Here is a 23,892-nt window from a genome sequence, read left to right as displayed (position 1 = left end):
GTAAGCGTCTTTTAATTTCATGGCTTCAGTCACCATCTGCAGTGATTTTGGATCCCAAAAAAATAAAGTCTGACACTGTTTCCACTGTTTCCCCATCTATTTCCCATGAAGTGATGGGACCAGATGCCATGATCTTCGTTTTCTGAATGTTGAGCTTTAAGCCAACTTTTCACTCTCCACTTTCACTTTCATCAAGAGGCTTTTTAGCTTCTCTTCACTTTCTGCCATAAGGGTAGTGTCATCTGCATATCTGAGGTTATTGATATTTCTCCCAGCAATCTTGATTCCAGCTTGTGCGTCCTCCAGCCCAGCGTTTCTCATGATGTACTCTGCATAGAAGTTAAATAAGCAGGGTGACAATATACAGCCTTGACGTACTCCTTTTCCTATTTGGAACCAGTCTGTTGTTCCATGTCCAGTTCTAACTGCTGCTTCCTGACCTGCATACAGATTTCTCAAGAGGCAGGTCAGGTGGTCTGGTATTCCCATCTCTTTCAGAATTTTCCACAGTTTATTGTGATCCACACAGTCAAAGGCTTTGGCATAGTCAATAAAGCAGAAATAGATGTTTTTCTGGAACTCTCTTGCTTTTCCCATGATCCAGCGGATATTGGCAATTTGATCTCTGGTTCCTCTGCCTTTTCTAAAAGCCAGCTTGAACATCAGGAATTTCACGGTTCACGTATTGCTGAAGCCTGGCTTGGAGAATTTTGAGCGTCACTTTACTAGCATGTGAGATGAATGCAATTGTGCAGTAGTTTGAGCATTCTTTGGCGTTGCCTTTCTTTGGGATTGGAATGAAAACTGACCTTTTTCCAGTCCTGTGGCCACTGCTGAGTTTTCCAAATTTGTTGGCATATTGAGTGCAGCACTTTCACAGCATCATCTTTCAGGATTTGAAACAGGTCAACTGGAATTCCATCACCGCCACTAGCTTTGTTCGTAGTGATGCTTTCCAAGGCCCACTTGACTTCCCATTCCAAGATGTCTGGCTCTAGGTTAGTGATCACACCATCGTGATTATCTGGGTCGTGATGATCTTTTTTGTACAGTTCCTCTGTGTATTCTTGCCACCTCTTCTTAATATCTTCTGCTTCTGTTAGGTCCATACCATTTCTGTCCTTTATCGAGCCCATCTTTGCATGAAATGTTCCCTTGGTATCTCCAGTTTTCTTGAAGAGATCTCTAGTCTTTCCCATTCTGTTCTTTTCCTCTATTTCTTTGCATTGATCACTGAAGAAGGCTTTCTTATCTCTTCTTGCTATTCTTTGGAACTCTGCATTCAGATGCTTATATCTTTCCTTTTCTCCTTTGCTTTTTGCCTCTCTTCTTTTCACAGCTATTTGTAAGGCCTCCCCAGACAGCCATTTTGCCTTTTTGCATTTCTTTTCCATGGGGATGGTCTTGATCCCTGTCTCCTGTACAATGTCACGAACCTCATTCCATTGTTCATCAGGCACTCTATCTACCAGATCTAGACCCTAAAATCTATTTCTCACTTCCACTGTATAATCATAAGGGAGCTGAGTGCCAAAGAACTGATGCTCAGAGGTTAAAGCATCTGCCTGCAATGTGGGAGACCCAGGTTCGATCCCTGGGTCGGGAAGATCCCTTGGAGAAGGAAATGGCAACACACTCCAGTATTCTTGCCTGGAGAATCCCATGGACGGAGGCTCCTGGTAGGCTACAGTCTACAAGGTTGCAAAGAGTCGGACGTGACTGAGTGACTTCACTTCACTTTCACAATTGATGCTTTTAAACTGTGGTGTTGGAGAAGACTCTTGAGAGTCCCTTGGACTGCAAGGAGATCCAACCAGTCCAATCTAAAGGAGATCAGTCCTGGGTGTTCATTGGAAGGACTGATGTTGAAGCTGAAACTCCAATACTTTGGCCACCTGATGCGAAGAGCTGACTCATCTGAAAAGACCCTGATACTGGGAAAGATTGAAGGCGGGAGGAGAAGAGGATGACAGAGGATGAGATGGTTGGATGGCATCACAGACTCAATGGATATGAGTTTGAGTAAACTCTGGGAGTTGGTGATGGACAGGGAGGCCTGGCGTGCTACAGTCCATGGTGTTGCAAAGAGTCAGACACGACTTTAGTGACTGAACTGAACTAAGAATTTTAGCATTTATATTCATAATGTATTGGTTCATAATTTTCTTCTGATAATTTTGAAGTTTTGGTATCTGGGTAAAATGAGCTGGAAAGTGTTCCATTCACTTCTAGTTTTGAAAGAGGTTGTGTTGGATTGGTATTATCATTTCCTTAAGTGTTGATAGAATTCATCAGTGAAGCCATTTGGGCCTGGATTTTTTCTTTGTAGGAAGATATTTTAGTAACCCAATTAAATAATTTAATGTCTTTTCTTGACTTAGGTCTTTTCAGATTTTATATTTTTTCTTGAGTCAGTTTGATAATTTCTGTCTGTGAATTTGTCCATTTCAGCTCTGTTGTCAAATCATTGACATATATTTCTTTATAATATTTTAAATTTCTGTAGGGTTCAGGTTGTTTCCTTTTTCATTCCTAATTTTGATAACCTGTATATCTTTCCTCCTTTTTTTGGTCATTTTACTAAAATTTTGTCAATTCCACAGATCTTTTTGAAGAACTAACCATCTGTTTCACTGATTTTTCTCTATTGTTTTGCTGAGTTTTTTTTTTCCTTTTAATTTCTGCTATAGTCTCTATTACGTCACTCAACTTACTTTGTGTTTGATTTGCTTTTATTTTTCTAATTTCTTAAGGTGAAAGCTTAGCTAATTGATTTAAGTTGTTGATTTAAAATCTTATTTCCTTTTTAATAGAAGCATGTAAAGCTATAAGTTTCCCTCTATGCGGTGCTCTACCTGCTTTCCAGTTAAAGATATTTTCTAATATGATTTCTTCTTTTCCCTATGATTGATTTAGAAGCATAATGTTTAATTTCCAAATATATGGAGATGTTCCAGATTTCCTTCTGCTATTTATTTCTAATTAATTCTACTGTGATCAAAGAACATTCTTTATATGGTTTCAATCCTTAAATTATGATTTCAATCTTTATATTGTGACTTGTTCTATCACCTTGCATATGATCTATTATATAGAATGTTTCATGTGTGCTTGAGAAGAATGTATATTCTACTGTTGTTAAGTGGAGCATTCTAGCTATTTAATAGTATTCATGTAGTCTATATTCTTTCTGGTTTGCTTCTTGTCATACCTATTAGTATTATCAATTATTGAGGGAGAAATACTGAAAATATTCAACTTTAATTACTGAATGGTCTTTTTCTCCTTTAATTTTGTCAAATTTTGCTTCACATATTTTGGGGCTCTCTTGTTAGTTTCCAGTGTATTTGTAATTGTATCTTTTTGATGAATTGGCACTTTTGTCATTATGAAATGTCCCTCTCTGTCTCTAGTGATATTTTTGGAATTAAAATTCATTTTAGTATAAACTCTCCAGCTTTCTGTTTGCTTGGTATACCTTTTCCCATCCTATTACATTTGATGTATTTTAAGCCAAGTATTTCTCCTTTAAACAGAATATGCTTTTTAATCCCATCTGATTGTTCTGCCTATTAATTAGAGGTTTTAGTCCAGTACAATTTAATATAATTATTGATATTCTTAGAGTTGTGTTTGTCATTTTGGAATTTGTTTTTTATGTGCTTTTGTTATTTGGCTTCTCCTATACTACTTTTCTTTGGTTATACAAATTTTTTTAGTTTACCATTTTAACAACTCTGAGGTTTAGTGTGTTTCTATAAGTATATATATGTGCGTACACACATGCATGCTCTTTGGATTACAGTATTCACCTTCAACCTATCACAGTCTTCTACAGTCTTCCTATACTGACCTAATTCTGATAAAAATATCACATTTCACTAGTAGAGCTCCATCTCCTCCTTACTTTATGATATTACTACTATATATATATTAAGGCTATATATGTTATAAACCAAATGATAGAGTAATATATTTGTTGCCTTAAACAAGCTTGTATTTTTCAAAGAAAATAAGAGAGAAAAATTATGTAGTATTTTATATTTACCCACACATTTACTATTTCCCATGTTCTTCTTTCCTTCCCACAGGTACAAGTTATTGTCAAGCATCCTCTCCTTTAGTATTTTTTGGAAGACAGATCTGCTCACAACATCTTCTATCATTTTTGTTTATCTGCAAATATATTTCACCTTTATCTTTGAAGGCTAGTTTAATTGGATGTAGAACTCATGGCTGACTTTTCTTTTTTCTTTCATCACTTTGAGTATGTCATTCCACTACCCTTTTTTTCTGAGAAGTCAGCCAGTAATTAAACTTTTGTTTTCTCTTTACATAATGAGTCATTTTTCTTTTGTAGCTGTCACAATTTTCCCTTTGTTTTTGGATTTCAGGAGTTTGACTATAATAAACATAGATGTACTTCTCTTTATTTTTATCCTCCTTGGAATTTGTTGAAATTATTGAATCATCTGTTTTGTTTTCTCTTAAATCATATTTGGAAAAGTTTTAGCCATTATTTCTTCATGTATATTTTTCTACCCATTCACTTTGTTGTCTCCTTTGGGGACTCCCATTAACGTGTGTTGGGACCCTTATCGTTATCCTGTAAGTCTCTGATACTCTGTTCGTTTTTCTTCAATACTTTTTATCTGTAATCTTTGGATTGGATCATTTCTGTTGATCCAGTCTAATCTTCAAGCTCACTGATTCTTTCTTTGACATCTCAGTTCCACTATTGAGCTATCTAGTGAAATTTTAATTTTAATTGAAGTACATTTTAACTCTAGAATTTCACATTTTAATAACTTCTGTTTATTAAGATTTCCTACTTGTTTGTTATCATATTTTCTTTAATTCTTTGAACATGTTCTTAATAGATTCTTTGCAGTTTTTCCTGCTAAATCCAGTATCTGAACCCATTTACAGTAAGTTTCTATTCACAGAAAATTGTCTTTTGATTTGCTAATGGATCCAATAGACTCTTGTTCTCTTCTCTCATCTCTCATGCAAGGGTATCAATAATAATTGTCAAATAACATAAGATATTAATTTCAGTAGTTTGTTCCTTGACAGTTTATATAAGGCATAGTAGAAAGTATTGTTTACTTATTTACTTAATGATGTAAATCCATCTGCCAGTAGTAATTTCCATCAGATTCCTTATAGTGTGCAGAACTTCACAATCTGACCTTATTTGGAAAAGGTCTTTGGAGATGTAATTATGTAAGAAATGCGACAAAATCATACTGAATTTGTGTGAACCTTAAATCCAATGACTAGTGTCATAAGAAGAGGAGAGGATACAGAGAAGATGATGTAAAGATGGAGGCAGAGATTGGAGGGATGCATTTACAAGCCAAGAAATGCCAAGGACTGTTGAGAGCCATCAGTAGCTAGGAAGAGGTATTGAACAGATTTTCCTTCAGAGCTTCCAAAAGGAATCAGTCCTGATTTTAAAGGGCTAGACTCCAGAACTGTGAAAGAATAAATATCTTGTTTTTAAGCCACTTAGTTTATGATATTTTGTTACAACAGTCTTTGGAAACTAACATATTCCCTTTTCTTAGTAGAGGATTTGTAACAGGGAGTTCTGGGATTATTTCTTTTCTTTACTGCTAACATCCATTGATTAAGGCCTAGAGGAGAAATTCAGTTCACTGATTGATTTATTCATTGAACAAATATTTGCTGAACCCCCTAGAATGTGCTACATTCTCTAGTGAAGCCCTACCCCACAGTGTGCCTATGTTTAAGTTTGGATCTCTAAGGAAGTAATTAAGGTTTAATGAGGTCATAATGGTGGGGTCCTAAACTGATAGGATCAGTATCTTTATGACTCACCTCAAGAACACACTGAGGAAAGATCTTATGTGGACATAGTGGGATGACCATCTGCAAGGTAGGAAGAAAGCTCTCACCAGGAACCAACTCTAGTGGACCTTGATCTGGGACTTTCAGCCTCCATAACTGTGAGAAAATAAATGTCTGTTGTTTAAGCAACCCAGCTTGTGGTATTTTGTTAGCCGCAGCCCAAGCAGATTAATACAAACAGGAATCAAATATCCATGGTAATTAGTGGAACAAGGTATTTTTGTCCTTAAAAAATTATGAAATGACTTTGATTAACTATCTTTTAGAAATTTTAAATTATAGGTGCCACTACATGCTAATTCTTAGAACAAAGAGAATGAACCAAGTGCTGTTTATGGGGGAAGACAGACTTTTAGGGGTGGAGGCTTTCATTCAATGCACAAAATTGAGTTAATTATTTTCCACATATCCAGCAGATTATTATTTTTGGTTTGTGCAAGATTAGTTTGCTATTGCTGTTGCAGCAAATCAATCACCATTATCTTACTCCAGAATATTTTCATCATCTCAAAAGTAAACCTCAAACCCATTAGTAGTTACTCCCCATTCCCTTTTTCCCAGGCCCTAAAAACCACTGATCTACTTTCTGACCCTATGAAGTACAATTTTAAAAAGATTTTACCCTTGTCATTATAGGTAAGTCTGGTCTGGTTCTGAACTCCTGAGTTCTGCATACTGTGAATCAAGCACTTTTTTACTTCTCCATTCCTCCAATGATGGACTCCTAGGGTGCTTCCACTGAGCTCCCTCCGCAAGCAGCATTGTGGATATGCCCCCATAAACCTGTACAGCAGAGTCTCTGCAGATATACCCAGAAGAGGCATTGCTGTATTCTAGGTATGCGCATACAACTCTTCACTAACTATTGCTTTCCAAGGTGGCTGTTTCATTCCACTTCGGACTCCTGACAGCAGTACATAAGGATTTCCTTTTTACAACTTCCTTACGAACACTTGGTTTTGTTCAATAAAATTTGCCCATCTTATCGATGTATAGAAACATCCAACTGTTCTTTTAATTTGCATGTCTCTGATCTTCAGATAGGTTGATCATCTCTTCATAAACTTTTTAGTCTTTCAACTTTCCCATTACAGATGTGCAGTTAAAACCCTCTGCCACTTTATTATTGTGTTTTCCACTTTTTCCTTGTTGATCTGCAAGAGTCCCTTATTTATTACAGATATTCAAACATTGCAAATACCTTCTTCTTATCTGTGACTCATCTCATCTGTTCATTTGTCTCTGACATCCTCTGTTGAACACAAATCCTTAACACAGTTCATCCATTATTTTTTACCTTATATTTTCTGGTTTTAGGTCTTGTTTAAGAAATACTTTTCCAGCTCAAATTTCTCAAAGAAATTCTTGTATATTTTCTTCCAGTAGTTATATAATTTTACCTTTTATATTTAAGTCTATAGTGTTTATGGCATTTTATGTGATATAAAAATAGGTATCCAAGTTAATTTCATATAGTAATCTAGTTATACTGATACCATCTATTGGTTCATGTTTTCTCTGCTACTTTACCCTGTATCAAGTAGCCCTATGAAGAGATGACATGAGAGGTCTAAAGCTTCTTGCCAACAGTCATGTAAGTGAATCATACTTGAAGTAGATCCTCTAGCTGCAAACAATCCTTCAGGTGACTATACATCCTGCTCACATCTTAATTACAACCTCATGAAAGACTGTGAGCTGAAAGAACCCAGCGAATCTACTGAATTCCTGACTTACAGAAACTATTTGAGATAATAAATATATATTATAGTTTTCGGCCACTACGTTTTGGGATAGTTTGTAACACAAGCAAAGAATAACTGCTGCTGCTGCTGCTGCTGCTAAGTCACTTCAGTTGTGTCTGACTCCATGCGACCCTATGGACACCAGCCCACCAGGCTCCTCTGTCCACAGGAGACTCTAGGCAAGAATACTGGAGTGGGTTGCCATTTCCTTCTACAAAAGAATAACTAATATGGTTTTAATACTGAATAAAGAGTAAGTAGAGCTCTTTGGTCCCTATCATACATTGCCCTGCAGTTTTTGTTTCATTGCTATCAGCAGAATCAAAGTAAGTGATGGCTTTTCAGTTTCAATGTTCCTAAAATAAAAATGTAAGATAGTTAATAAGTGGAAAAGATGGGAAAAGAAAGAAGCCGAGGAAGAAACAAATATTTAAGACCCCTTACAGTGCCTACTATGACCTTTATTATCTTGTTTTAATCAAAAGAGCATTTAGTCAGCTGGCAAAAATGTGGTTGTTGCATTTATATTATCTTCAACCTCCTACCACATATACTTGATGTTGGCCAAAATGAGGAGACCAGAACACTGCTGGCTTTGATTTGGCTGAAGCCGTAGGTCACAAAAAGGAATGAAGCAGATTTGGAAAGTACTGTGAAGGAAATGCACGTGTTGACAGAAATGGAAGTAAAAATAATATTTATTAAACACTTCCAATATGTTTTACTTTTTTGTTAAAGGAACACCAACATTTCCTTTTCCTTTCCTTTTTTTATTTTAGGAACATCAAAACTGAAAATCCATCACTTACTTTGATTCTTCTGATAGCAATGAAACAGAAACTGCAGGGCACCATATGATAGACATGCTAGCCCTAAATGGTTAGGGTAGGGACTTTGTCTTAATCAGTTCCTAGCACCTTCTATACTTTCTGGTTTAGAATGGTTGCTTAAGAAGTATGCAGTGAAGAAATAATAAATAAATGAATGGATAAATCTGTAAATCAATGTGATGATGTTATTAGGAGACAGTGTAGAAAATGGTTAAGAGCATAATGTCAGGTATTACATTTCTGGCTTCCAATCCTAGCTGTACCACTTATTAGCTATGTGACCTTGGGCAAGTCACTTAATCTCTTTAAGGCTGTTTCCTCAGCTATGAAATGTGTATAATAACAGTATATACCTAAAATAATTGTTGTGGGGATGTTAAATATTCTGTAAAAAAAAGAGCTCAATATATAATTTCACAGCTAACAAATACTAAGATGTTAACCATTATTATTAGAGAAAAATAGGAAAGAGCCAGCAATGATTCCAAATTTTTAAGCCTGGTTAACTGGGAAAATAAAGGTAAGTTGAGCCAAAATTCACTGTGAAAATGGAAAAGATGATGCTCATCTTCAGACATGGGTAAAACAAAGCCTAAATATAGTTAGAGAGTAAAGGTGTTTTGGATATAGAGAGAGTTACTCTGTTTAGACTCTGATTTAATTGCAGTTACTCATCCTGAAATTCACAGAATTGTATATAGTAATTTAAAGAGGATATCTACCAGATTGCATCTATGATGAGTCAAATCTAAGGAGGCAGTAGTTTCTGAGATTCTGCGTGAAAATGTGTTCTCAAGTATTATCTTCAAAAACAAAATATTACAGAGAGAAAAGATTTCCTTAAATGGTGTAAATTCATGCAGTGTCAGTATGTGATGTGGTTCAGTCTCTAAAATCCCTTGAATCCTCTTCCCAAGTTGATTATTTCTTCACAGAAACAGAAGAAAACTATGCTGGCAATATTTAGAGGGAAAATTATGTGTATTAGTGTTCAACCACTTTTGTTCCCCAACTCGTCAGAACCAGTAATGAAAGTTAAGCATGGGGGTGGTGTATGGCTAAGATCAAAGTAGGAAGACCCTGAGCTCGCCTTCTGCTATGGGCACACTAAAGTTACAACTATCTATGAGAGCAAATATCTATGAGAATGACATGAAGGCTAGCAAAAAATGTTTGCCACAACTAAAAATATGAAGAAGGAACCACAGTGAGATGGGTAGGAGGGGTGGAGTTGCAGTACAGTGAAAACCCATAACCGTGGGATGGGCAATCCACAAACGAGAGGAAATAACGATTACAGGATTCTCCCCAAGAAGCAAGGAACCTGAGGCCCACATCACTCTCTCCAACACAGAAGTTTTGCACCAGGAAGATGAGAAGCCAGAGTGTCTCACTTTGAAGGCCAGTAGGGCTTGCATATTAAAGCATGTTAAAAAGCAGAGACATTACTTTGCCAACAAAAGTCCATCTAGTCAAAGCTATGGTTTTTTTCAGTAGTCATGTAAAGATGTGAGAGTTGAACTATAAAGAAAGCTGAGAGCTGAAGAACTGATGCTCTTGATGTTGGAGAAGACTCTTGAGAGTCACTTGGACAGTTAGGAGATCCAAACAATCCATCCTAAAGGAAATCAGTCCTGAATATTCATTGGAAGGACTGATACTGAAGCTGAAACTCCAATATTTTGGCCACCTGATGCAAAGAACGGACTCATTAACCTAAGTTCATGAAAAGACCCTGATGCTGGGAAACTTTGAAGGCTGGAGAAGAAGGGGATGACAGAGGATGAGATGGTTGAATGGAATCACTGACTCAATGGACACAAGTTTGTGTAAACTCCGGGAGTTGGTGATAGACAGGGAGGCCTGGCGTGCTGCTGTCCATGGGGTCACAGAGTCGAACACAACTGAGCGACTGAACTGAACTGAACTGAAGGGCTTGCATACAGGAGAGCCAGATGGCTGTAGGAAATAGATATTCTGCTCTTAAAGAGTGCACACAAAATTTCTTATGCTCAGAATCCCATTACAGAGACAGCAGTTTTAAAAGGAGCCTTGGTCAGACCCACTTGCTGATCTCTGCAAATCTCGCGAAGGGACAACAGGCAGCTAGGACTCCCCCTGCAGACATAGTTACTGGTGGCAACCAATTTTGGGAATTTGTCCCGCCATAAGGACACTGGTCGGAGAAGGCAGTGGCACCCCACTCCAGTACTCTTGCCTGGAAAATCCCATGGACGGAGGAGCCTGGTAGGCTGCAGTCCATGGGGTTGCTAAGAGTCGGGCACGACTGAGCGACTTCACTTTCACTTTTCACTTTCATGAATTGGAGAAGGAAATGGCAACCCACTCCAGTGTTCTTGCCTGGAGAATCCTGGGGACAGAGGAGCCTGGTGGGCTGCTGTCTTTGGGGTGGCACAGAGTCGGACACGACTGAAGGGACTTAGCAGCAGCAGCAGCAGCAAGGACACTGGTGCTTGAAAGCACCATTTTGGAACTTCATGCTAGTCTATTAGCACCAGGAATTACCCGCCCACAAGCAGGCCAGCACCAGCTCGGTGCCCCAGGGTCCCGTAGCTGACTGCTTTGGGGCCAGACCCTGCCCACCAATAAATCAGGAGCCACCTCATAAAGCAGGACCTGACAGCCAGCCAGGATTGGGGCCACTCCCACTACAAAAAGGACCCATGCAGCCCACATAGGGGGCACCCCCAGAGCATATAGCTCTGATGGTCAGAGTGGAATGTACTGTTGGGTCCTCCAGGACATCTATTGCATAGGGTCACTTTTCCAAGATCAGAAAACATAACCAGCTTACCTAATACATGGAAATAAACAGAGAATTGGGCAAAATGAGTATACCCTTAATGAATTAAGACATCTAGAAACCTAATTTCATAAATAAAAAAGGAACTTACTGGCTTAATCTCAACAAATATTTATTGATTGCTTCCCATCTGCCAGACACTGTCTAGACAAGGGTGATACAGCTTTGAAAAATATTAGTTTATGATTTTCTGGAACTTAAAAGAGTCTAGGAGTATCACTATCTCCAGGCATGGTGCTCAATGTCATCAGAAATTGTTTTCTCCATCTCTTGGATTTTTTCACTTTGTGTTGGCTAATTTGGAGGGAGGAGGGGCTCTTCCTACTTGAAGCTACATGGCCACCAGTGCAGCAACTCTAAAAGAAGGAGAGTCTCATTTTCACAGTCATTCTAACACAGTGCCAGTCTGTCTCATTGAACTGACTTGGTTTAGGTGCATATATCTGAGCCTGATTAGCCAGATCTCAGTTATAGTGAGGCCACCACAAGCGTTTGTGCTGGTTGTTATTTACTGCAAAGAAAACAAGCAGAAGCTGAGGTTGTAGGGCATACTTAGCACAGTTTTGTCTGGTACACAGCTATATCTCCTGGAGAAGAGTGCATTTCTCTAATTCACGTTGTGACCCTACAGTGGCTTTAGTCAAGTGCTCACCCAGGAGCAAAAGTGGAATAGGGTTATCCCCATGCAAGCCAAATGGTCTGAGGGTGGGGAAAGGAGAGTTGGGGTGCCTTTGCCAAAAGAGAGTAAAAGGGATGCTGAGCATGCAAAAACAGCAGCTATCCACTTCATTCCTTTAAAACATAGAAAGGCAGGGTGGTAGAGTGGAGAAGACCTGGACTTGGCATCAAAAGGACTGGGTTCTAATTCTGGCTTTGGAAGCTATGGGATACTGGGCATATCATTTAACCAGTTCCCGTAGAGTTTGTTTCCTTTCTTATGAAATGGTGAAGTGAAGTGAGTCATCCAGTCGTGTCCAGCTGTTTGGGATCCCATGAACTATACAGTCCATGGAATTCTCCAGGCCAGAATACTGCACTGGGTAGCCTTTCCCGTCTCCAGGGGATCTTCACAACCCAGTGATCGAACCCACGTTTCCCACATTGTGGGTGGATTCTTTACCAGCTGAGCCACCAGGGAAGCCCAAGAATACTGGAGTGGGTAGCCTATCCCTTCCCCAGTAAATCTTCCCGACCCAGGAATCAAACCAGGGTCTCTGTGTTGCAAGTGGATTCTTTACCAACTGAGCTACTAGGGAAGCCCTTATGAAATGGAGAGGATTACTTTTCCCCCTCAGACTCATTAAAAGGAAAAATGAGATAATAAATGAGAGTGTGGTTTGGGAATTACAAGTTTTTTTACACCTGGAAGGTATTATTTTTTTTTCTATTTTCCCAGTCAGTACCTTGCACAGTGCCCTTACACATTGAAGAGCCTTCTGATGGGACTGATAATGAATGACCTTTTCCAGGCCCCAAAGACTGAAGGGGACCATAGTGAGGTATCCCCATCCTTTCCTCAGGTACCCCACATTACCGCTCCTTCTCGTCTTGTGGGCTAGGCTGCTCCAGAAACCTCCAAGTGGTTTGATATTTCAGATCCACTTGTTTATCACTAAAGTGAAGTTGTTTAAATGCACTTGTTTATGGCAAAGACAAAATACAAAGTTGGTTTTTTTTAAGAAATAAAGCAGTTTTTCTATAAGAATGAAGTAAAGTTGTATCTGGATGTCATTATCTCATCTGTTGTGATCAAGAAGCAGTCAATAGCTCAGCTGTTGAGGGGGCCCCACTTGGGACTTATTAATAAAAATAGACTAAAAAGCAACTATGGTGAGAAAAATATAGACAGTAAGTACCTAGAGTTTGTCAGGATTTTCCAAGAGTTTCCACCTGGGCATGGTGACTCTTTACTGACCTAAACAACTCTCTGAAGACCCTGGGGCATTATGCTCCTGCTGGGGTAAAAGTGACTCTTTTACCACAGTGGTGAAAGCTATGCAGCAACCCCACAAAGATCACTTTGCCCCTCAACACAGCTTCATTCCCTAACAACATGCTCTATAAGTATCAGGGACTTCTTACTTTCCTTTAGCAACCAGCTAGACATCAGCTCGTGGTTAGCTAAGCCAACTCTCTTGAGGACCAACCTCATAGGAAAGATACACCTCAACTGAATTTGGACTTTATTTCTCCTATCTCCCCTTGCCTGGAACAACAGTGTAATCAATCTATCATTTACAGTAGGTTATTTATTTATTGGCTTATTAAAAGACACATCCTGTATGCAATTGGCTTGTGAAATTATAATTCTCAGTGAACCTATAGTAGATAAAAATAAGCAACAATTTCAGTCTCGAGCATAATCTGCCTCAAAAGACATCTCTATCTCTCAGTCCATCTCTATCTCAATATCTCTTCCTGAATGGGTACACAAGAAATTGGTAACACTAATTGCTTAAAGTACAGAGTTAGGGGTCAGTGAGAGATTTACTTTTCACTGTTTATCTTCTTATATTGTTTGAATAGTATTTTCTTAGGGGATATATATGAATGAATTCCAAAACGCTTTATAAATCATACAGCATTCTACAGTTATTAGGGTTTTATTGCTACTAGTATTTACTAAGGCTTCCCAGGTGACACTAGTGGTAAAGAACCCGCCTGCCAATGCAGGAGAGAAGAGAGTCCCAAGGATTCATTCCATCCCTGGGTTGGAAAGATTCCCCCAGAGGAGGGCATGGGCATCTACTCCAGTATTCTTGCCTGGAGCATCCCATGGACAGAGGAGCCTGGTGGGCTATGGTCCATGGGGTCACAAGGAGTTGGACAGGACTGAAGCAACTTGGCACGCTGGCAAGCACCAGCAACAACATCTCAAACATTTAGCCTTTGTGAAAATTTGAATGTTAACTTAGTACTACATATGTTACAATATGAGGCCGTTCTTCTCTTTTTAAAGTCACCCTTTGGCATATTTTATGACGTTGGAAAAATACTCAAGGTGAAAAATATAAAAAGTGTACAAGTGTCTGATTCCAATTTTGTGTGTCCCCTGTGTAAACATAATATATAAAAAGAGACCGGAAAGAACCATCCACAATGCTCTGGCGGGGAGAAGGGAGACATCGTGTTAATTTTCTTAATTATATTTTCCAATATATACCACGTTTTTTACAGCAAATTAACAAATGCTATTTGGAAAGAAAAAAATCACCATTAAACCTTAAAACTTGGCCAGAAATGAATTTTTTTTTTAATTTCGTGAGAATGACTTGTTGCAGACGAGAGGACATATCACAGCAATCAAGAATAGTGCTAAGGGAAGACTGGAACTCTCCATCCAGGCCCGGAAGTCCATTACGAACTACCAGGAGAGGCAAGCGAGATGCTGGCCTCCACTACGGCTAGAGCGACCACGAAAAGACACAGGAACTTCCGGGGCGGAGCTCTTTGTTCCTTTCCCTACCTTGGGGGAAATGTGGGTTGCTGGCACATTCAAAGTTCGCGATTGCTTGGCTGCTACTTCCGTCACTCTGAGACGGTGCTTGAAATTGGGAGCGACCATGGCAAAGAGCAAATTCGAGTACGTGCGGGACTTCGAGGCTGACGACACATGCCTGCCCCACTGCTGGGTGGTGGTACGGCTGGACGGCAGGAATTTCCATAGGTGAGCGAGCTCGGCCCGGGGTGCGTGCTTCGCAGGCGTTTCCGGTGAACGCGGGCCCTCCGTAGCAGCCCACAGCTCGTGGTTACCGTGGTAACGCGGCAGCCAATGACTGCGCGGCTTTAAGCATCACACTATGTGCTGGCTACAGCTGGCTTGAACGCGAGTAGTCTGGATAGTTAAAAATGAGGCAGGGATCGCAGACATTCTGACTGGTGTGAAGTGGTACCTCAAGGATACGGCACGCTTGGGGCTGGTACATGGGGATGACCCAGAGAGATGTTGTGGGGAGGGGGGTGCGAGGGGGGTTCATGTTTGGGAACGTATGTACACCCGTGGTGGATTCATGTCAGTGTATGGCAAAACCAATACAGAATTGTAAAGTAAAATAAAAAATAAATTTTTAAAAAAATGAGGCAGGGTGCTCCCCTGGTGAGGAGCTGGCCTGAGGTGTCCACTGGCAAGGCTTTGGTGGAAGAAGTCACGCTTGGGCGCATTATTTCAGCTCTTCAACCGATGGCCAAACTGGTTTTTGGGTATCTTTGAGGGCTTGCTGTGGACAGCGCTATACAGAGCATATTCTTGTTTCATTATAAGTAACAGGGCACGTGGACTGGACTCAGGAGGGAAAAAGTCAGAAAAAACAAAGTAATAGAAAGATGGGAATTTCTTTAAAAATGCTACTTTGGTAATGATTACTGTAGTTAAAATTTATTGAGCAGTCCAAGGAGCCAGGCATAGTTAACGTTTGTTACCTCTCTCTAACCTGCAGGACAATCCTATGAAGTAAATTTATCCCCATTTCACAGAAAAGGGAATGGAGGATTAGTATATATGTTCCTTTTTCTCAGTTGGTCAGAGCTAAAAAAAAAAATAAAAAAAAAATGGAGTTCTTAACAAAATGGATTGGGTTGTGGCTCCTGGAATGTTTGAACTCACAGCACTGTTACAGTGTCTTCCTTTATGAACAGCCTGTTTAATCTGTGTATTAATGACAAGGTCTCTTGCAGCCATGCCCTTTTCCCTTTTCTTTTTCCCATTTGAAGGTTTGCTGAGAAACACAGCTTTATAAAACCTAATGACAGCCGTGCTCTTCATCTAATGACCAAATGTGCCCAAACTGTAATGAACGAATTGGAGGATATTGTGATTGCATATGGACAGAGTGATGAGTACAGCTTTGTCTTCAAGCGAAAAAGCAATTGGTTTAAAAGAAGAGCCAGGTAATTCTGTGGCCTAGCTCCTTCAGAAAATTTCCTACCAGCATCTGGCTTCTGCTTGGGCTTCCCTGGTGGCTCAGCTGGTAACGAATCTGTCTGCAATGTGCTAGACCTAGGTTTGATACCTGGGTTGGAAAGATCTCCTGGAGAAGGGAAAGGTGGCTGCTGCTGCTGCTGCTGCATCGCTTCAGTCATGTCTGACTCCAGTATTCTGGCCTGGAGAATTCCTTGGACTATATAGTCCATGAGGTCGCAAAGAGTCGGACAGGACTGAGTGACTTTCACTATCCTAATCATAAACTTGCAGACTGTAGTATTTGCAACTGCAGAATGTGTGTGTGTGTGTACATATATAGACACACACACATTGATACACTGATAATATATATAGAAGTTGACTGTTGTACTTCCATCTGTTATTCGGGCATTCTGTATGCTTCTTCTGTTTCACATCACCTTAGCTTCTAAACTGAACATTAAAACTAGAAACATAAACTAAACGTTTAAGTAAGGAGGATCTCAGTACAAATTAGACAAATCTCATATTTAATTTAGCAGTATGTTGAAACTTTCACACAAAACAGGTCATGTAATGAATTGGTGTGGTTTTAAAACAGTGGTGTCCCTCCTCCCAAGATATGAAGAAAATCCTCTTGAACCATCAATTCACATCACATCCTATAGAAAAACATTTAATAATAGTAAACTACTTTATAGGACTAGAAAGAGAGACAGGCTGCATTTTCAATATATAACTGAAATATTAAAATAGTTTTTCTTGACTCAGTTTATATTATCTCTTGGCTCTCCAGACAGTTTGTGTTATCACTGTATTGCACCCACAGACCCTGTCATGGCATTGAATTAATATCATGTATTTTCCTTTTTCTTGCTCCACCCAACCTGCCTTCTGCAAGTAAGTTTATGACTCACGTGGTTTCCCAGTTCGCCTCCAGCTATGTGTTTTATTGGCGGGATTACTTTGAGGACCAGCCCCTTCTGTATCCCCCAGGCTTTGATGGAAGAGTCGTGGTGTATCCTAGCAACCAGACTCTAAAGGACTATCTCAGCTGGCGACAAGCAGATTGTAAGTGAAACCAAATAAACAGATGTATTGATAGTTACATCACTAATTGGTTATATTAGAGGTGATGCTCTGAAATAGTTTTGGCTCATGTGTATTTTGTTTGGAATGCAGTATTTCAGGTTTTTAAAATTAGTTGAAAATACTTGAAATATTGGGTATTTTTATGTAAATATTCCTTATTTTTAGCTTTTTTTTAAATCAGAAGATCTGGCAATACTAAGTCTGTATTTCCACTTAGTATTGGTCAGACCCTGTATAGTGACTTCTGCCTTTACACACACACACACACACACGCACGCATACACATGTGCATGCACACAGGAGCCAGTGTGCCTCAGCCTCTACTTCTCTGTTGTTCCTCTGGGGTCACCTGCTCTGCTTTCCATACTTAGGTTCATGCTGGCTTTAGTGGGTGTTTGAGTTGTGACCCTCCCTTACATGATGAAATATTTGTGAGACTTTTACTCATTTGATGTGTCTTGATTTTTCCAGAAGAATTGGAAAAGAGGTGGGAATAATACAAATCAAATTATTTGATTAATGTACAAGTTAGCTTAATGTACAAGTTTAACAGACTTGTGTGAAGCACAGCTGAAATGACAGGATAAAACTGTTAGAAAATTTTTCTGCTTCCCTGTATGTTCCCTGTGTGTGACTTTTGGCAGGTAACTAAATGTTTCTGAGGTTTCTCTACTTTAACAAGGAGATAAATTGGGCTCCATTACTCTTTGAAGGGTAAATATTAAAAAAAGATTCTACATCCCTACACAGTGTTACTCTGTTTTCCTTACAGGTCACATCAATAATCTTTATAATACAGTGTTCTGGGCACTTGTACAGCAGTCTGGCTTAACACCATTACAAGCCCAAGAGAGATTACAGGTATGTAGATCTTACTGCATTAAGACTTCAGAGGGGACAGTTTATGATCTCTCGTGTCATTTGCCTTCTTTTTAAGCTCTTAAGTTTTTACAGCTTTGTTTTGAAAAGTTACAAAGATCACACTAAGAGCAGCTCTGCTGCTTGCTTGCTTTGTGACTGTGGGTAAGTTGTAACCACTCCCTGAGCCTCAGTGTCCTCTGCTGGAAAATGGAATTATTGGCTCTACACTCCCACATGGTAATGCTTGGCTGGAGCTGCATATTGGCTGCCCTCTATACAGGACACATGCTCGTCTTTTTTGTCAGCCCCACCTGGCTGCTTCATCATTGTCATTCCCTGCTGGGGACCTAGAGTTTGGGATTAGGACTCTCTTATATCATTAAGACCTCAGACTCTGGGGAGTCAAATAATTGTACTCAGATGCTTTTGTTTAATTTTACCTCTCTGCCTTAGTTTTTATAGGTAAAATGTGGAAAATAATAGTTCCTACTTTACAGGTTTATAATGCGAATTTTAAGTGGCATGATGCATGTAAAACACACATAGACTAGTACAAAACACACTGTAAGTAACTAATAAATACTTTTATTATTAGATGCTACTTGCAGGTAAACTGTGAAATTAGATGTGTTGTAATAACTACTAATACAATGCCTGGTACATCAGTAAATGGTTGTCATTATTAACAACAGTGATAAAGATGGGTAGCAATAATAGGAAGACTGGTAGATGCAGCCAGAGTTTGGAAGCGCTGAATTTAGATTTTGATTCTTATTCTTAAGTATAAGAGCACCGTTGGCCTTGGAAAATTTATATAGTCTTTCTAAGCTTCTGAGCTCTCATCTCTAAAATGGAGATGGTTATGAGGGTCAAATAAAATATACAAGCTATCCAGTACAGAATCAGTACTCTTAACTATTAGTGCCTCTCACTCCATCACACAATAGTGATTGGTGAAGCCAGTTACTTGCTACAGAAAAGAACTTTATGGATTTTTGTATTTAAATAAGATTTGAACTGCTCTTAAAATTCATTAATACCTATATGATGTTTGATGAAATGCTTCCACTTCTTGATTTGTTGCTAGAAGTTTAGATAGAGTGGAATGGATAGGTGGGGCTAGGGGAGAGAAGAGACCTACAAAGCTTTTTATATTTGTTTTTATTTCTTCAGGGAACTCTTGCAGCAGACAAGAATGAGATTTTATTTTCTGAATTCAACATCAACTACAATAATGAGCCACTGATGTATAGGAAGGGGACTGTGTTGATATGGCAGAAGGTAATGCTGTTATGTCTGAGGGAAAACAAAGGTCAGAAAGAAAACGTGTGCCCAACCCACGCTTTGTCTTGCCTGCTGCCTGCGTGCTGATGTGACTCCAGTCATTAGCACAGATTAGACCCTTTTCAAAACGAGATGCTACAGATTATTATTATGGATGCTTGCTTTGTCAGTTCATCAGTCAAGTTTGTGGTCTGGACTCCTCCCTTCTATAAGTAGAATTGCAGGATTTTAGAATTTATTTTTTTGTGTCATAAGTTCTCCCCAAATCAAATCAAACCCCTTTAACAGGTATAGTGCCGATAAGAGAATTTTTGCATCCAAAGAACATTTAAAACAATCCCACACTGGACCATTAAATGGCCCACCCATCCCATGAGAACTATAATTTGAGGAACTGATGTTGTATGTGAAGGTTCTGTCCCTTATAGAATGTTCGAGAGATTCTCTAGACAGTCATAGTTAACTTAATATTCTATCTCCTTTCATCTAAATCCTTAATTCTACCAATATTTTCTCTCTGATCCAGCTCCTGGGCATAATGATGTCTCTAAATTTATTTCCTTCTGTCTAAAGTATTTTTTTCTGAATTGAATGTTTTTAAGTATTAAGGGTGTAAGTATCCTAAGAGCTCAGGATCTCACTGGCAACTTCAGCTCTTTTATTAGTATTTTTAAAGTATTTGTTCTTTGGACCCACAGGTGGAAAAGCAGAAATATCTTTAATTCTATGGTTATTGCTAACAAGGAACAAAGAGTCTCTTCTGTGTTCCTAAGATCTCCTCCCAGAATAGAGCAGCATAACTGTTTAAAAAGTGTTTTTAGTTGTAAAGAAATTCAGGTATGGTAAGATATGTATCTGTCTGAAAATATATATTTGTCAGAGGTACTGGGTTGGCTAAAAGTTTATTTGGGTTTCTTGAAAAACCCAAATGGATGTTTTGGCCAACCAAATATATAGCCCACTTCTCCGTCTTCTGTCCCAAAGCCACTCTCTAGTTAACAATGTCAATATTTTAACTTTACCTATAGGTGGAGGAAATCACAACAAAAGAAGTTAAGCTGCCAGCAGAAATGGAAGGAAAAAAGATGGCGGTGACCCGGACCAGGACTATGGCGGTGCCCTTACATTGCAATATCATTGGGGATGCTTTCTGGAAGGAACATCCAGAGATCCTGGATGAAGACAGCTGACCCTTTGCTTTTCAGTCCTGGCGTGCTTAACCATCTCGGCCCCCAAGTCTCCTGGCCTTTGGTGGCCCTAGCATCTGTGCCCCACAGAAGTGTCCCAGGAGTGGCATGACTCTGGTTGGGAGGGGAGCGGAGAGAAAAGGGGTGGATGTGGGTGGTGTATCTTGTTCTGCTTTAAGTGGAACACCTTTTTTGCAGTGTTCAAACGTGGTTCCTTTGGTAGAAGTACATTTTTAAAAAAAATTGTGGTACTCTTTTTATAAAGCAAGAACTATGTTATGCCTTGTAGATGAATCATTTTTAGACTGTGGCATGGGTTACAAAAACCTGTCAAGCTTTTTTCACCTCTGCTAGAAGATGAGCCCAAACTTTACTGTCGCCTGCTCTTTCTTTACCACAGAATCCAGTGACCTCGGTAACCTCACCTTTCCCACCCACCTAATTGCATTCATCTTTGGCAGACTTGAACTAGTATAGGTTGATGCCCATGCTTCTGAATGCAGGAATTCCAGGGCAAACTCAGGGCTTTGTGCCATTATCCAAGTTGACAACCTGGGCTGAACTAACGAGTTGTAGCTTGGGTGTCCTTGCATAATTATTGTGTGGACTGATTTTGTGGAGTTGTCAGCATGACCCTCCTCATCTCACCAGGGGCAGTGATCACAAGACTGTTTACTCTTTCTTAGGAGAAAGAGAAGTTACATGTCTATATGGGAGAAAGAAAATGTGAGATTGAATGAGCCAGGAGGAAGATACCCTCTGTCGTCTTGGCACTTCAGTTTTGAAAGTCACCTTCCTGTTGGACTTCCTGAAAAAGATTCTCAGGTAGCCTCTGTATAATAAAACAGTGATATTTGACTTGGAGAGCAGAGGGACCAACACTCATCTTTGGGTCACAGGTAGTAGAGGAGCCCTAATGGTTCTACCTGCTGGTGTGGAGTTGGGCAAGGAGCCATAGGAACTGCATGTTGCTCGTGGCCTCTGAAGTGAGGAGGCAGTGGGGATAGGTGGTAGAGAACTCACATTTCCTTTTATGTTCATATTTTAAAGGAAAAAGATTAATTTGGCTCTATAAAGAATTAATTAAAAGCCCACATCACAGTGCCTGGTCTTACACTGTAGAATTTACAGCCAAGAAAATGTATTTTTGAAAGAGCGATGGCTGGTCTCATCTCACTAATTGACACCCCATCTGTTGATGCCTTTTTTTCCCTCCCTGTTCTCACTCCACGGGAATAGGAGACATGGCTTACAGTTGGTAATTGATAAAATTTCTTTGAGAAGAAAAAAAATAAAGGTTTCAACTCCCTTGGCCTAATTTTTTTTTTTTTCATACAAATGCAGTATATGAGTCCAACTTTCATGTGTGAACATCCTAACATAAGCCAGGCTCACATCCCTTCATCACAGTGGTGGTTCACAGACTATTGGATACAAAAATTTACTTGAAATGCTCTTTTAAAATGCCAGTTCCAAGCTCTCTCCCCATGAAGAGTTTGGGATTCAAAGACTTTTGATGGGTGTGGTCAAAATACCACACTTCGGGTAACTAGTCTATACCAAAACCTAGACTTGTACATCTAGATACACTGTGATAGGCCAAGTAAGGCAGTAAGAATGTAACTCTTGATTGGCAAACATAATGGTAAACAAATTAGAGCATGCTATATCAAAACAAGTATAGATAAGTAGGTGTTTGTACAAATTTTTAAGACAGCCACCCAAGAAAGTTTTATGTTTCCTGTGGGTGTTCTGTGATACGACAAAGGTATCACTTGATTTTGTTGTAAGATAGGAGGACATGTGCTTGCTGGTTGAATTGCCAGCAGTTTGCAGGAGTGAGGTTTGTCTTGGGGAGGGTGGTTTTGAGCAAACGAATATCCTGGGTTTAATATTTATGCTGTAATCACATATTGAGTTAAGTAATGCTGTCAGAAGCAGTGCTGGCTGGGATTTCCCTGGCTGGCCAGTGGTTAAGACTCTGGGTTCCCAGTGCAGAGGGCATGTGTTTAATCTTGCATGCCGCATGGCCTCCCTCCCCGGCCCCAAGTACTGTTGGGTGCTTTGTCATCTTTATTTTGCAGTATGTCTTTATTCTAAAGTATACTTCACAGTTGTATATTAATTTTCATCCTCTCTTAAGAGACTAGTATTTTCTTGGGCTTCCTTTCCAAAGCTTAAGGAAACTTCAAAATACACACAGAAGCCACTAGTATAGAATTAATGCCAGTGGATTGCAGTTTGGGAGAGTGGTGACAGGAGTGATTCATATGATGTCTAGGTGACTGGAAACATCTTGGTTCTACTGGTTGAGGGGGTAGTATCTGGACCTTTGATGTAGACTACACTATTATTTTAACATCAAGAAACAAAAGTTTCTGCTAAACAGAGGCCCTAAAGTACAGCCAGGTTTTATAAATATGCCATCCCAGTTGTGGGATCCTCCTTTCCTCCAGGTGCTTAGCAATACTTAGAAGATCAATGATGGTGAATTTTCTTTAATACTAGCATCTGTCTGGTGTATGTGTAAATTTCTTTTTGCCTAGGTGTAAGAAATGCAGTACTAGGGTCCACTCATAATCCTTCACTTTCATTGTACGCTTAATGTTAACATTCGTAGAGCATTTATTAACACCCCATATGCATATCTTTGGTTCTTCAGACAGTTCCTTGAAACAGTTTCTAGCAGAGTCAGACAGGACTGAGCGACTGAACTGAACTGATAGTATCTCAAAAGAGAATGGAAAGCTCAGAGAAGCTAAATAGTTGGAGCCCAGGCTTCTGAACTCCAGTGATGCTCAGCATAAGTGCAAATTGGGACATTCCTTGCCCTTTTCCTGGGCTTCCCTGATAGTTCAGTTCAGTTGCTCAGTCGTGTCTGACTCTTTGTGAGCCCATGAATCGCAGCACGCCAGGCCTCCCTGTCCATCACCATCTCCCAGAGTTCACTGAGACTCACATCCATCGAATCCGTGATGCCATCCAGCCATCTCATCCTCTGTCGTCCCCTTCTCCTCCTGCCCCCAATCCCTCCCAGCATCAGAGTCTTTTCCAATGAGTCAACTCTTCGCATGAGGTGGCCAAAGTACTGGAGTTTCAGCTTTAGCATCATTCCTTCCAAAGAACACCCAGGGCTGATCTCCTTCAGAATGGACTGGTTGGATCTCCTTGCAGTCCAAGGGACTCTCAAGAGTCTTCTCCAACACCAGTTCAAAAGCATCAATTCTTCGGCGCTCAGCCTTCTTCACAGTCCAACTCTCACATCCATACATGACCACAGGAAAAACCATAGCCT

At 39.7% G+C, this 23,892-nt stretch overlaps 1 protein-coding gene across 5 annotated transcripts; it reads left to right on the top strand.

The window, feature by feature from the left end:
• Nucleotides 1-14,710: 14,710 nt before the first annotated feature.
• On the top strand, nt 14,711-21,910 carry THG1L (tRNA-histidine guanylyltransferase 1 like). Of its 5 annotated transcripts, none has more exons than XM_040241432.1 (6): nt 14,711-14,940; nt 15,984-16,160; nt 17,079-17,244; nt 18,038-18,126; nt 19,300-19,407; nt 20,439-21,910. In XM_040241432.1, exons 3-6 carry the CDS (start codon nt 17,082-17,084, stop codon nt 20,598-20,600), a joined length of 522 nt encoding a protein of 173 aa, XP_040097366.1. In that variant the 5' UTR covers nt 14,711-14,940; nt 15,984-16,160; nt 17,079-17,081; the 3' UTR covers nt 20,601-21,910. The 5 variants fall into 5 exon arrangements, with proteins under 5 accessions (XP_040097366.1, XP_040097365.1, XP_040097364.1 ...); XM_040241431.1 differs by having other exon boundaries at nt 14,715-14,960; nt 17,075-17,244; XM_040241430.1 differs by having other exon boundaries at nt 14,721-14,940; nt 17,075-17,244.
• Nucleotides 21,911-23,892: the final 1,982 nt, after the last annotated feature.

This window comes from Oryx dammah, unplaced genomic scaffold (assembly GCF_014754425.2).
Source record: "Oryx dammah isolate SB20612 unplaced genomic scaffold, SCBI_Odam_1.1 HiC_scaffold_5, whole genome shotgun sequence".
NCBI lineage: Eukaryota > Metazoa > Chordata > Mammalia > Artiodactyla > Bovidae > Oryx > Oryx dammah.
This window is presented reverse-complemented; position numbering and strand designations above follow the sequence as displayed.